The sequence below is a fragment of the Taeniopygia guttata genome, chromosome 2, assembly GCF_048771995.1.
Source record: "Taeniopygia guttata chromosome 2, bTaeGut7.mat, whole genome shotgun sequence".
Classification (NCBI taxonomy): domain Eukaryota; kingdom Metazoa; phylum Chordata; class Aves; order Passeriformes; family Estrildidae; genus Taeniopygia; species Taeniopygia guttata.
The window spans coordinates 115773771-115789457 of NC_133026.1; the positions used below are offsets into that span (position 1 = coordinate 115773771).

Genomic DNA, 15687 nt, shown 5'->3' on the forward strand with positions numbered 1-15687 from the left:
TTCTAAAGCCAGACAATTGAAGCTAACTAATAATGAAAATTTTTTAAAGGGGGCAGGGGGGAAACACTGGCAAAAATTTTTACAATAAAAATTTTAACAGATATGCAAACAATCTCGGTACTCTTTATTCTTTCCTCTATTTTTTATTGAATTCTTCAATTCAAAGTTATTCTATATAGTATGAGCATTGTGATTTCTCTCTACCATATAACACTCTTTAACCTTCAAATTAAATACTGCTGAAGGTGGTCACAGAAATCTGGGGTTCAAAGCCCCCAAAAGTTTTAAGCCATTTCAGATGTACAGGTATTAAGGATTTTTACCCCTATCAATTTAGTTTGATTAGTATCACAAGAAAGCAAGCAAAAGCTTTACTACAAAGGTTAATGCAGTATTTTGTTTGAAGACTGGCAATTAAAATATCAAACATTTACCAAGAAATGACAAAACAAAACAGCCCACAGATTTCTAAAAACACTGGACAAACTGGAACACTACAGTTTTAGTCACAGATATTTATTTCTGTCATTCTGAGAACTTAATACAAATTAACCGTAAGGAATATGAAGGTATCTAATGAAACCCGCATGTCCAATTTAATATAAAATCAGTAAAGTTGTATTCCTTGCTAGGTATAAAACCCAGCAAGTTCCAACATTGTTTGCTACTAATTTTCTCCTGTTTTAAATTCTCAAACCAGAAACTGCAGGAAAAAGTAGCAGCCTTGCTCTCTAAAATAATTATTCTAACATAATAGAAGGCAAAATGCCACAGCATTCAACTCACACTGTAAAAATACTTTAAAAAATTTTAATGACAAATAATTAAATTTAAAATCTAGTTTTCAAGTTCCTCAACTAATTTCAAACTATTTGTGAGGACTTGCAAGCAAATTGGGATACTGTTCAGTTTTCTTTGCTTATCTACATATCATACTCAGCTTAACATTTTTTGCTTTCTAATGCTTTTTTTAAAACAAATTAATAAACAAATAAAAAAGCTTGCCATGCTGATATAACCGAAGACTGAACTAAATCTTATTGTCACCCTTACTAGCCAAGTTCTGCTTGTAATCACAACGATTAACAGAATACATGAAAACCAACTCTTCCCAAACTTCCGAAGAGATCCATGGATGAGAGTTCAATTGTTATCTCAACAGGAACAACCCCAGGCAAAACAGAACACTTCTGAGAAGACTATTTTCCCAAAATGAAGTACCCTACAAATATATTTACTTAGGTCTTTGGGTCTTTGCATTCTTGCATTCACCCCTCACCCCTTCTCCCCTGACAAATTCTTCATTCCCACTATAATTATTTTCGAGCTTACTAAAACCAAACAGGAAGTTGCATGATATCAAATCAGAACTTTGTTGGCCTGCCTTTCATATCTGCAGCCCACATTAAACAAATTTACTGTTTAATGATCACCTCAGTGCCTGTAGCTTTCTCATGGTTTAAGCAAGCCACCTCGATTTCACTTGAAAAATTTCCAGTTTATCAATTCATTTTTAAACAATTTTGTATAAACTTCATTATATATAATTCTTATAGCAGATGTTTCTCTTCACTTTCTGGCTACCTAGTTCCATTACTGAACCATCTACAATAGAATTCAGTGTTCCATGACAATTTTTAAATTCACATTGAGAGGTATTATTAGCCGAAAACAGTGTTGAAACTCTTATTTCCAATTCAAATCTTCTTCAAAAATTGAGATTTAAAAAATTCTCAAACAAAATAAAACAACCCAAGCTTACTTATTTCCTGCATCTCAGACACTGCAAGTTTCTTGCACTTGCTAACAAACCGCTGAGTAATATTCTATATCTACTAGCATTTATTTTTATAATGTTTAGGGGTTTATTTATTTTTTTTTAACTTACACTTTGTATATCTTATTTTAAAAACCACTAAATTTATATCTTGCTAGCTTTCTTATATCCTAATCCCCAGATATTTGGTAGAAAATGTGACCAATGCTCTCATGGCTCTATTTAATTAATAAATCTTGAGTAGCAGTATTAGCCCATTACATTTCACTTGCTTAACACTAGCACATTTTTATAACTTTTAAAAGATTATATAGTACCCTGAATTGGATGATCTAGAGGAAATTTTTTTCAAGCAGGCGTGTTAAATTGCTTTAAAAATGGCATGCCAAAGTAAGTGAAATTTTATTTATTTTTAAAAGATGTTAAAATTTCAGTCTACTACAGCCTGCAACTACAAATGTTTAAACTTGGGTATCAACTTCATATAGGAAACCAGTACAAACTTAAGCAAAGCAGGCATTACAAAATACAATTTTATACAATTTTTAATAGTAATTTGTTTGAGTACATTATTCATGTTTTAAAAGGACAGTTCCATTTCAGCTTTTGATACCTCATACAAACTGCAGGACACAATTATAAACTGTCCTTTCTATACCAGTAACTTCATGATAGCAGACAGAATTCACATACATGAAAAGTATTTTTGGAAAAACTGTCATAAAACAGTTTCACAAGAAAAATATTCAAATTTGTAAAACTACATTGAATACTTAAATTTCTCAAGGAATAGAAGACATTAAATTCTAATTTTCAATTAGTCTTTAATATATTCAGTATTACATTAGAAAGACATAATCATAGCTTCCCGCTTGCACAGAAGGCCCACCTTAAAAGCTAAAAGAAATTTGGAACAGCCCTTGTGACGTGATTGTCATTTTAAAGAAATGACTGAAGATAGTTTGAAAATAGACAAATCAGTGGGAATAAACCATACGACAGTGTAGCTTCTGAATACATGAAGTTAGCTAACTTAGAAATAAATGTTTCTGTAGAATTTTCAAGCACTTATAAATTAGTGCTTTTCTTTGAACAAGTAAAAAGAACCTATCTGAGAAATCAGTGAATCACAAAATAAGTTATTTATTAAAATTATATTTCAAAATATAATATAGAGAATTATCATTGTCATGACTATATTAAGGATTAACATAAAAATATGTATTTACAAAATGCAGTCATGCTATAATACTTTACATTCAAGGCTGTTACAAAATGCTTCAGTTAATGTTTGCTAGAAAGACAAATGCTATAGTGTTAACAGTAGAGATTATTACACTTAAGCTTTGTAAATTTTGTGCACAAAATGCACAAATTGAAGCACATACAGAAACCAACTACACAACCACAGATACACGTTTTATTCTACATATTTACACACTTGTGTAATATTTGCCATCCTGTCACAAAAATGGGAAAATTATTGAAAGGCTTTCAGCTACTGAAATAGTATTGCATGGCTAACTTTAGTTCAGTCTTTAGAGTGTCCATTTGGGAAGGTCCACTCAATGCCATAAATTCTTGCTATATTAAAGCTGATGATTTCATGGACATTTTTGAAAGCCAATCAAATTAGTCTTTCAGTCACTGGTTCTGTAAATCCAAAATAACACAAGTCTTTTTTCCCTGAACCCCTTCATTCTGTGACGTTCCATCAACATCATCTGCAGCTTCGCTCTCTTCTTCTTCTAGTATTTCAAAAGGAGTCAATACATCATAGAGAAATGAGAGAAAGCCATAAAACCAATCAGAGCTTTCCTCTGCTAAAATATTAAGGACTTCCTCAAGGGAATCAATATTTTCATTACTGCCATCTTTGGTCAGGCCTATACAAGAATAGAGGAAAGAGAGAGAGAGGGAAGGGGAAAAAAAGAGACAGCAGTTAGGTGGAAAGAGGAAACTGTAAAAGAAGGATCTGTGAAAGACATCTCTTATCACAGAGAGAAGTCTTTAGAGGAATGCTAACTAGGAAATTGAAGGATGTTAAGAAAGTTGAATCTTTCCAATACAGACTATAATTTGGGCAATAAACATGCAAAATATTATGCCAGAATCTTACTAAAAAAAAAAAAAAAAAAAAAAAGAGAGAGAGAGAAAAAAAGGCAATAGCTTTGCTTTCCCTTCTTCCTAGTCCTAAAATAAAATCCATTTATATTCAGGTTTTCTGCCAAAGCATTCACCTTAAGATAATTTTTTTATCAGTAATCTTGTACTACTTTAAAATCACCCAATTTGTTTTCTTTATTTTTTAAACCATTATGTTCAATTTTGAGAGCTTGCAACTGATGGCTGAGAATAACATTTAAATGAGTACATAAACAATCTTGTCACAGACACACTGCTAAGGATAACATTCTTATCCATGGAGAATTTTGATTTTGCTTAGAAGTGAGGATTCTAATTGGTGGGTTTGCAGTTTGTTTGCTTCTTTGGGTTTTTTAAGATGTTTCTCAAACATTTTTTATATGATAGATTTCTGTATGATGGACTTGATCCTCAGGAATTATTTCCACACCTGAGGATATACAGAACACCAGATAAAAATGAGTAGGCAGCCAATACAGGGTGTAAGTTTTCTTATATAGAAAATCTAAAGCAAGATAAAGAGCTAAAGTAGAGAAGGCTAGAACAGCAAAGAGTGATCTCATCACTGCTAAAGACCCTAATATTAGAAGTTACTATTTTATGTTACAAGACCCACTGATCTAAATGGCATTGGTAAAGTGCAAATAAGCCATGGCTTATGCTTTTTTCCCCTCCTGTTTTTGGGGAGGTCTTGCATAGGTCTGTTTGTTTTGTTTTGTTTTTTTTTTTAATTAAAATCTCTGTTTTACAGTTGTTACTAAATAATATTTCAAATTTTCCATTCTAAGAAAAGCACAAGAGAATGACCAGGAAACAACAAATGACTGGTATGCTTTAAATCTGCAGAGGGAGGAATTTCCCCCACTTCTAACCAGAACAAACCTTCATTTGTTTTGAAAGACAAGCAGAAAAGTGAACTAAAGGTGAAGACAGATTGTTTAAACATAAAATTAAGTGAACGTGTTGCACATGCAGATTACAAAGCAATATTAGATGCAGGTTAATGAAACAATCAAGATAGAAAAAATCATGGCAGAGACATTTAACACATTTCAACATGTTTTTCTTACAGCACATAGTGAAATTATCAATGATAATTCTAAAGAAATTTCCAAGTCCATGATATTCCACATCCTTGTACCTGGATGTCCAGAACCTCTACTTGAGTGACCAGCCATTCTCTTTAACTTTTCACTGGATAGCCCAAAGGTATAAAAATGATAGATTGAATCCAGGAGGCAATCAAGGTATTATAAATATCCCTCTCCAACTTCTTCCATGGCTTAGTTCTATAAAAATTAAATTTTATAAACAACTTTATGCACAGTATTCAATTATTGTCATTTGTTTTCAAAATTTGGGTAATACAAGATATAAAGACATAAACTGAAGTAAGGATATTTATTGAAGAACAAAATCTCGATATAAGAATGGAAACTTGAATCTAAAAATCCTAAAAGTAAAATCCAAGTTATAAATACAGAAATAATGCTTGTGTCATCCTAGTCTGTCATAATCTCATATAAAAACATAATGGGGGAAAAACAAAAAAAATCCAACAAAAGAAAAAAACCAACACACTCCTCCCAAAAGAACTCAAGAAGTAATTTTTGTCCACATGTACAGAATTGTATAGATGCCCCTGTTATTGCAAAAGACAAGAATAAGACTTTTGGGCAATTATATTTGTAAAACTGAGTATAGCAGCATTATTTTCTTTGAAAATATTAGCACTCCAAAGGGAACCACAGAAATTGGAAGAATATGTCTTACAGTCTTTGTCAAAAAAAAAAAAAAAACAACCAAAAAAAACCCACAAAAAAACCCCAAAAAACTAAACCTTTTCTTTCCAATTCTTTGCAAAAATTATCCCAGATGAAAAGAATGGCCTTTGAATTTAACAAAATAAACCCAAGAACAAAACCAAGAAAAACCCTCCGGCAACACTTCAGCTGAGTTGAAGGAAAAAAACCACAGGATTTTAAAGAGTATAGAAAAACTGCCAACTCATTAATACCCTGGTTTTCATCTCCATTCACCCCCATAATCAAGAAGTGTTTTTCAGAGTAATAACTGATAAGCTCACAAAAACATCATAACAAGTATCTGAAAATGGTGACAAAAGCAGATCATCCATACCCTACTAAAGCAGGAACTCGAAAGAATATAGCTACTTCATTCCAAGAGAAGTCTTTATTCCAAGACTCCAAGTAAGAAAGGAGTCAAAATATTTGTCCATTCAATAGTTACCACAAGTAGGGCACTGGACTTCCCTACATGCATTTAACAAGACAAAATATTTATTTTCCTGTAAACACCTCTTCTTCTGAAAATGAGCACAAGCCAATAGTTGAAAGCGCTAGAGTAGAACACAAGAAAAATAGGGAAGAGAATGAAATTTATCCTAAACAGCTGAACTGTGCAAAAGCATTCTTTTTAACCTATGATCTCACTATAGATTTTTTGAATGTGCAATCTCAGTGTGACTGCCTGCAAACATATTTTTCTACTGGAGGTGAACCAGAAGAAATTAAGATTTTTTTTTACTTGGATTCTACTGCTTATTACCATTTGACTGCTGATACACGAGGATGGGGTTTTGCCATTTTCTGCATAGCTGGACTACTCTGAACTAAATGCACAAGAACAATAAACGGATTGTTTTCTGTGGCTGCAGTTCCAAAACTGTACTAACTACTGCAAGCATTTAAGGAGAATTTCTCAGGATATTGTTGCTTGTTAAAAGGGAGGTAAGTACAAAAGTAACAGCGTAACTCCAAAGTGACTAATACAACAGACACTGGTACCCCTATACATCCCACTTTTTTGGTAATACCACTAAAGCCACTGCTTCACTATACTGATTTAAAGCAAGGTCATATGTGTAGCACTCTCCCTAAGAATAACACCCTTCTGAGAACAACTGGAGTGGACAAAAACTGGGAAGCAAAGTACTGCAAACAGCAGCCCCCAAAGGAGCAAGTTACAGAGCCTCTCTTCCCATTACCAGAAGGAAGTCTGTAAACAGAACCTCAGAAATATCTATGAAAAAGACAAAATCTGCAAGATAATGGCAAATTAGCTTCAACAAGTTTTCATTTCCACCACAGATAATTTTAAAATTAATGCTATAATACTCCATAATTACTTGGGGTTGGTTGACTGGAGGGGATGCAGATGGCTTGGTTTTTTTGGGTTTTTTACTTCATTTACACAAGGAGTGGGGGAAGAGGGGAAGAACAAATTTCTCGCACATCCTTTTGAAAATTATAAAAATCCTCAAGAGAACCTAATCATGAAACCCACTTTGATTCCAACAAATAATAAAGAACAGATCTTATCAAAGCTTATACAAACAAGAAATAAAATATAAATTTTAATTATTCTATTTAGGTATAGCCAAGTAATACAGAAAATTATTAAATTATCAGCTATTAAACCGTTATTTGAAATATAAACTCATTCCAGTAGAAGCATTTTTCAAAATGTTAGTTAAATGAATTTAAACTTAATATTAAGATATTTAATTTTTTCATTAACATGATATTCAATCTTGAAATTTGTACTGAACACTAAAGGTTATGGAAGTGGACAACATTAAACCACTGTTCAATACACTATACTAGTGCTGTAATAGCTAAAGAACAAAAGAGAATAAAGCATATGAATCCCTATCATTAAACACCTAACTACAGTAACTCCTTTTGCACCAGAGAAACCACTTGCTGTTATGGCAGTCTGACCCAGAAAAAAATCCCAGAAAATAATACACCTTCCTAACAAAATCCTCACAAATAAAAGGTGTTTTGCACTTAATATTCAGAAAGTAGGCTTACTCTGTTTCCTTTACTACAATGATTTAATTCTGGAAGAAAAATTCCTCAAGATGGAATCCAGGCTTCCTGTTTCTACATCAATGAAAAAATTTCAGTCTGCATTGTGGTACTGATCTTTTATTTTGTATTACATTTTAAATGTAAATGTAAACAAGCACAGTAACTTAGAGGAAAGTTCAGTTAATAATATAACATGCTTGTTATTGGAAAAAATATTTTTTTATATACATAATTTTCTCACTGTCACAAAACTTTAAAATTTATGATTTCTTTCATCCTGCAAAAATTATTTTCAAATTTAAGTGATATTAAATCATATTTCTAAGTAACTTTTCAAAAATAATAAAAATAAATCTTGATCTGTGACCTTTTAAGGTCACATTTGAAGTACAAGGTTTAAATGCATGATAAGACAAGCTTAGAATAGAAACACTTTCATGTACTGGCAGAACTCCCAGCTATATCAGGCTGCATAAAACAGAGATAGAACAAAGCAGCAGAATGTTTCTGCCTGTATATGACCGTCAAGAAAAGGATATCCAGTTTCTATACACTACATAATAGACAGAGATAGATTAGAATTATAACTATACAAGTATTATCTTAGTCACCAATTATAATTAACACCCAATCTGTAGCTCTGTAGCCAATAGGAGTGCTGGAAATTTTTTGGAGTGACTCTCACATTCACACCACTGCAAACTGATTCAGTTGATTACATGGTTTTCTATATATCATGAAGGGATTAAACAAATGAACAGACATCCTCCCAAAGACTTGCTTACTTCTCCAGATAAAAGTAGGAAAAATAAGATAAGCTGATTTTTATAGAGTATGAATTAGAAATAGCAAACTATAACATCCTAATGTACTACTGATAACTTTGACTAGTTTGATACATTCTATTTTGTCCTCTGCTCAAACTGTTAGCTGGGGGGTTCGTTGCTTTGTTCATTTGTTTAATTTTACAGGTTTATGTGCTCAGTAGAGGTTCAAATTTGAACAAACTAACTAAAGGAAATCTAAAGAAAGTAAACTTAAGTAAAATTTCTACCATCAGGTAGGCAAGAAGTGTCTATCCAAGACTTGACTGAAGCTGAAGAAGGCAGTGCTTTAAAATATGTAAGTAAACATCACTATCATAAAGCATGTCTAGAATTGAAATTTCCCTTTGAAGATACACAGTGAGCAGAAAGACATTCTCACAAATTACAAGGAACAGAAGCCTAAACCCATTGTTTCAATGCCAGAGAAGAAAAATTCATATCATGTACTACTTCTGAAGGGCAAAAAAAATGAACAGACTTGTTGAGAATTCAGAATAGAGGGAAGACAATACAAAAAATACTCCACACAAATAGTAATCTAAGAAGTACAAAGGCACATTTAAGTAATTTTAAAATGGACCTGGCTTAACATGTTAACATAATGTTTTCATTCTAGAAGCATCTTAGGTCCTGCATCTGATAAATTTATTGATAATCACAACCTTCTTTTAACATTCAATACAGTAGCATCAACCACCTAATTTAAAAATCATCCTGTAAGATTAAATGCTTTCTGCTAACATTGCTATGTTAGAAGAAAAAGAACAAAAATGACCTACAACTTGCTTTAAGGAAAAACTCATCACAATGAAATCAACTTAAGTTTTCAAACTAGGAAGAAAACAACAAACCAGAAATATTGTTTTGACTTAAAAACAAAAAAGCAAAACTTGAATATGCCAACTAAATTATATAGATTGTTCCACCTGTATTTGTACTTGCCTAGCAATACTTTAGCATCTTCCACATCAAAATCTCCATCTCCGTCAGCATCATATACCCCAAGCTTGCCTAGAAGTCCAAAGAGAGGAAGAAAAGACAATTAGGGATTTGGCTATTTGTGTCCAGCACAGTGTTCAATGTGCAATGATTGACTGTCAATGATAGGTTGTTACCATATGTTTTTTAACAATCTAGCTGTAATATTCTTAACTACATTTTATATTTCCTGGTAAATACTCAAATATTTCAAGTTTCTTTCTGTATTTCCTGCACTTCAGACCAAACACAAGTTTGTCTTTTTCCTGCATTGATTTTGCAGCCTGTAGATTTAAAGCAAGTCTATAATTATGTACTTGACATGGACATGCTTTGCTCAGAATAAAATTTAAGTTCATGAGAAGCATTCAACATGTTTGAGGGAAAATAACAAAAACAAAACTTTGTAAAATAATAGCCATTTGTTTTCTGATTACATGCTTTCTGCAATTCTAAATTCTCAGAAAATAGATAGCTATATAGCTATATAGTTTTTAGTGCCAAGTTAATAGAAAGTAAGCAGCCTACTTCCTAGACAAAGGAAAACCATTCACAAATTTTAGCAACAATTGCATAACCTTCCATGCAAACAAAAAAAGTTGTCCATCCTTTCATGTAAGACTAACAAATCAGTTTTCTCACTTTTTTGTTTTTGAAACTGCAGCTCAATCAGCCCTAAGTATATGCAAAAGGAGAACTCAGTTTCTATTAAAATAGAATTTTTAGCATAAAAGTATGGTATCTAGGATTTTAAGTGTCCTGGGATCACCAAACTAAGCAGAGAGTTATCTAATTATAGGTTTGATAAAATTCAGACACAACTTTTAACAGGATCAAACTCTACAGAGTTTGCAGAACTTTGTGTCCTTATAGTCTGACAGTTTTCTACACTTGTCATTCTTTAAATGGAGGTAGAACTTTCTTGCTATCAAAATAAATGAAATACAGTTCGTAATATGGTACTTATAAAATTAGAAAACAGTTTTGTGGAAGAAAAAATTTCGACTTGGGTCTAGAATAGAAAAATATGTTCATCACCATTTTATGAAAGCAAACCAATAGAAAGGAGCCATATCTGTTTATGGATAAACACAGTAGACTGGTGCAAAAATATAAGTCTCTAGAAGTAAGAATTATATCATCTTCAAAACCATGAAGAATGAGACAAATGATAAATGGCTGAGCTTCATGTCATTGCAAAAGAAGCGTAATTCTTTTTAAAAAAATTAAAACCATAATAAAGTAAATAAAAACTTTCAGCCAAGGGACTGTAAAGCAAGATTATTTCTCTAATATCCTACCTTGTAGGACCTCTGACAAGTTATAACGGAAATCCTTTGCTTTGGCTGCATGCATGGTAAAAATACAAAAAATATTATTTGCATCACTAGACCCAGTTAAGTTTCAAAACAGAAGATTTTCTCTGAAAAAAAAATCAGTCCAGATCAAAAAAAAGCATGTACCAACAAATTTGCAAATTTTGTAAATCCACCAGTGCAAAAGTGCATATTGAATCCTACAACATCAGGGAAAATGGCTGTTCCTATGGACATACGTCTTGAAATTTGAGATATTAATTTGTAAGCTTAAATATTATATTAACCAGTACTATCTTAAAATTGTCATATTGAGATAGATAGAATTATCACCACTATACGCTTAAAACTGAGGTCATTCAACATCTCACTCATGAGAGGATGACTGATCAGCTGTACTGACCCCTACAGGCATGACAGCCCATCAGAGCACAGCTAGCATGAGCTGCCTACTTTCAACCACTGCTGAGAGTTTCTGAGAGCTTCCATTCAAACTGCACATTTAGCTGGCCTCTCAAATTAACTACAGCATATATGTTACAAAGACATTCTACAGGATGTTAATACCCTTTTATGAGATCCCCATTTTAACATCATAATAGTGCTCAGCATTAAAACATACATTTTGAACCACACTGCCTATTCTTATCATGTAGATAATTTGCAAACACTACAGTAGACAAATCACCTATCTAAAAACAAAAAATGGCATTCACTTAATGCATATCATAACATTATTAGAAAAATCTTAAGATTTAGAATTCTTACCTAGAACTTCTTCATAATCTACAAGTTCAAACCAGACAACTGCTACTGACGTCCAAACTCCCAGCAAAGCAATTACCATAAACCAGGTGAAAAATGAGCTTCCAGAGAGGCCTTCTTTCTTTCCATTCTTGCTTCCTCCGTGCTTAGTCTCTGTTAAAATAAAACAAGAAGAGAAAATGGATGTAAGAGTTAGAAAGTTATTATTGAGGATACAATTATAAAACTTGGTGCTTATGGATACACTAAATACTAGACATTAGAGCAACAATGGTAGGTTTTGTTGTTGTGGACTTTTTTGGTTGATTTTTTTTTTTTAAACTTACCACCTTTATTTACTTTCAATTTCACTGTAAATTACTGTGAGAAGCTTGATGATTATCTAAGCAAAAGCCTCATAACCAATCAAACACCAAAAGTCCCTATCTAATTTGTCTTACAAGGTAGCTGAAAATTCTGCCTTGCTCCCCTTTGTTGTCTGTTTACACAGAGCTTCACATTTTTGAAATGCTTTGCATTTGTTCCCCGAAGTTCCCAGACTGCCACCAGAGGCCAGTATGGTGAGCAGAAAAGATTTGCAAGAGAAGCATTTCTCCCAAATCGAGTTTCAAAACTAGTCAAAATAGCTCACACAACCAACGTGACAATTCAAATAGCCTAAGAAAACTATAAAACCTGACCTATGTTAAGGGTAAGACTTCAAATTCAGAACACTTTGCCAACTAAAACTACCTTCCCTGATGCTTAGAATTAAGCAGGGATTCACTCCATGCTACACAACTCTAGAATTTCAGTCCTATGGAACATACACGTAAAACGATGACATAGACATAACAAAAATCATGGTTTCACTTATAACTGCACATATGGAAAGTAAATCTATATAAAAAATTACACATAATTGTAAACAAATGACAGTGAAAGACCTTGACCCAGCATATGTGTAGCAAGTCTCAAATGAGCATCATCACTAGAGAAGACATACATTGCTTAGTCTATTGTTTTAGGATTGTTTTAGTGAAAGAGGGATATGCATATACATATATATATATAAAAGTAAATAAACATGTAACCAGAAAGATGCCTGCCTGTGGCCTTCCTCCAAAGCTCAAGGTCTGCTCTTCTGCCCCCGACATTACTGCTGCAAGGGTGGCACTTGGCTGCAGTTTCAAATTCATTAGTCTATTCCACTTCATTCCATTCTAAAAAACAACTTTTGCCTGCTCAGCCACCTGCAGACCCAGTTATTCAAGCAAAACTATTTCTTACATGATTTAATGAATGCTGCAAAAAAATTTTCATGAATATTGAGATAAGCCAAGGAGTTATTTTTATACAAATTGAATAAATGTTAGATGTATTTATCAACACTGATCATAGAAAAAGACAAAAAATACTCTTAGAAGCTAAATATCAACACAATTGTTTTTTAAAATAAAATGGTATAGCTGAAAGATAAGTAACAAGATGGGTAACTGACTTGTTTTTGTAACAGGAACTATATATAAGTACTCTCTGACCCTGCTTGCCAGCAGGTTTACAGTTGTAATAAAATACTCTTTTATTACATTCATTGTTCTTCATACCAAGTTCAGACCAAATAAAAACCACTGACCCATGTGAACTCTTACTCAGCTCAGCCTTTTACTGAAAAAAAAAAATTATTTTATTAACACTACTCCCTTCAAAGATCAAACACCAACTTTTAGTTTCTTTTCTACATTAAACACAAATGCCCAATAATATTCAGAGAGAAATTGAGGCAACTTAGCCTCACATCAGGCATATATCATTTGCTACTGCACAGTTCTCTAATTATATGTGTGCAGAGTCTATATACACAGTTCATTGTAACATCTCTCTTGTGGGAAATGTATGGGTACCCTGAAAATTGAGGGACAGAAAAGCAGTGTCTGCATTCAGAAATATGTTCAACTGTATGAAAATTACTTATAGTACTCTTGAATTGGTAATGTTAATACTATAAATAAACAATTATAGTATGTAACAGCAGGGCTTCACTTGTATAGCAGGGCAGTCAATGAAAATTTTGCATATACTTAAAATTAAATCCTTAGGTTAAAAACAGTTTAAAATATTCCAGATTGCAACTTGGTTCTAGAGCAAACAGGAAAGAAGATCTTACTGCATTTCACACTTATTTACCTTACTGTTTTCTACCATTTACTGCTATTTGCCTTCCAAGAAAGAAGCTTTACTTATCAGAAGAACAGGAAAATGAAAGAAAATTCTACCTATTTATATAATGAAGCAGAACTATTCATATTTTTTCCAGTATAAGAGATTGTTTCATGCAAATTCCTCCAAAATAGATTTTGCTGTAAGAATGTAGTTTACAATAGTCACAAAGACATACTGCTGGTGCTTTCTACCTTACAGCAAAATTATTTACAAAACTCTTGAATAACAACTCAAGCATGGCAGCGTGATAACACAACACTTTTATATAAATGGAGGTTATGTAAGAAAAAATCTACCTACAATTTGCACAAATAATGCTCCATGCAGGGTCAGAACAAAACACTGCAAGGACTGAAGCTGGCTCAGAGCTCATTCCAAACAGTTAATTCTCAACTCCAAGCCCTTTCCCTGCACATGCTGCCAGCCATGCCAGAAGTAGGTCACTTGCCATATCTGGTAAGCCTGTGCTTACACCACCAGATGTCTTTATGCAGACATCAGAAAGTCTTAAAGCACGGTCTACCACTCAACAGCAAATCTATAAAATCCTATACCTCATCCGCCCCCCATTAAGTCACATCCACCTAAAAATGTATGAAAACCTTTTTACTTTAGCTTACCTTCAAGACACCTAGCAATTTTACATACTCTAAAAATAACTCTGAAGTCAAATATTTGAAGACAAACCAGTATCTCTTATGTTAATTTATGATCTATTAGGCAAAAAATTATTTACAATTAACCACCAGCCATAAACTCATAGAGTACCTCTAGTCCAGAAAAGACGTAATCAGAGAGAACAGAGGCAGCCTGTAACACAGATTAGACAGCAAACTGGCAAGAAAACATACAATAGTAAGCCAGTTATTTTGATGATTATAAAATCAGACATAACTGCTATTTGCAAGTACACATTTTCCATTTTCTCACCATAAAAAGGTTAGGATTATACCTGTGTCCTCAGCCATAACATTAGTGCTCGATTCCCACCAACAGAGCGAGTGTGTCAGGATATCCAAAAATTAATGCTGAAGGCAGAATAAGAAATATCCTCACTGTTATCCTCCTGTTTGCAACAGGAGCAAACAGGTTTCCTAAAGCCAGCTCAGCTGGAACCTGAAACTGGACCCAAGAGAAACCTCGCCTCCAAATCTATTTTTAGAGCAGTTATCCTCAGGAGCCAAACGCTTTTCAGAACTCATATGGCAATCTAGTTCTGACGACAATGAAATTCACTTACCCCTCCAAACAGAGCATCCTGGGTATTTGATCCTTTCCCCTCCCCTTAATCCTCCAACATCAAAAACAACAGCGAATGAAACCAAGCACATTGTACTATAGTACTTCTGCTGCAATTTATGCCACAGTGCCTGATCTCTAAGGACATTAAATCCGTTCGCATTAGCTGAAACACAAGTCTGGACACAAAGCTTGCCTGCTTGCATTTGTTACGCTGGCCCTCATCCAAGAAACTTTCTCCATGTTGGCACTCCCCTACTGGGCTCTTAGTATCCCTGTAGAGACTACTCATTTAAAACTTGCTAACTATTTTAAGAAGAAAGAGACAACTCCTTTCTATAATGTAGGTTTGTGTCTTCTAACAGAATTACTTGAAACCAACCTTATGCATTCTTGCCAAGGAATTTTCATATCAGAAGCGTACATATTGTATTTACTTCTGGTAGATCCTTCCCAGAAAGGGTTAACACTAAATTATCTCACTCACCCCTCCCTTAAATTTCGAAAAAATGCATATTGCTTGTACAATTTAAAGCTATATAAATTAAATCACCAATACATCCTCCTCTTAAGGACCAGAAAGAGAGCAAAAACCCATTAAT

The 15687-nt window shown here is 33.3% G+C and overlaps 1 protein-coding gene across 10 annotated transcripts in view; it reads right to left on the reverse strand.

Moving 5' to 3' along the window:
* ASPH (aspartate beta-hydroxylase) overlaps positions 1-15687 on the reverse strand; it is a 110644-nt gene that overhangs the window by 82369 nt on the left and 12588 nt on the right. For 2 of the 10 annotated variants that reach the window (XM_072924682.1, XM_072924681.1), the window contains exons 1-4: positions 15087-15242; positions 11648-11797; positions 10865-10909; positions 9528-9596 (exon numbers count right to left, since the gene is read on the reverse strand). In XM_072924682.1, the coding sequence (XP_072780783.1) occupies positions 9528-9596; positions 10865-10909; positions 11648-11797; positions 15087-15177 (355 nt within the window). In that variant the 5' untranslated portion in view covers positions 15178-15242. Of the gene's footprint in view, positions 1-2306; positions 3664-9527; positions 9597-10864; positions 10910-11647; positions 11798-14798; positions 14956-15086; positions 15246-15687 lie in introns of those variants that run through there. The other 8 variants (XM_072924688.1, XM_072924687.1, XM_072924683.1 and 5 more) reach the window with 7 other exon arrangements.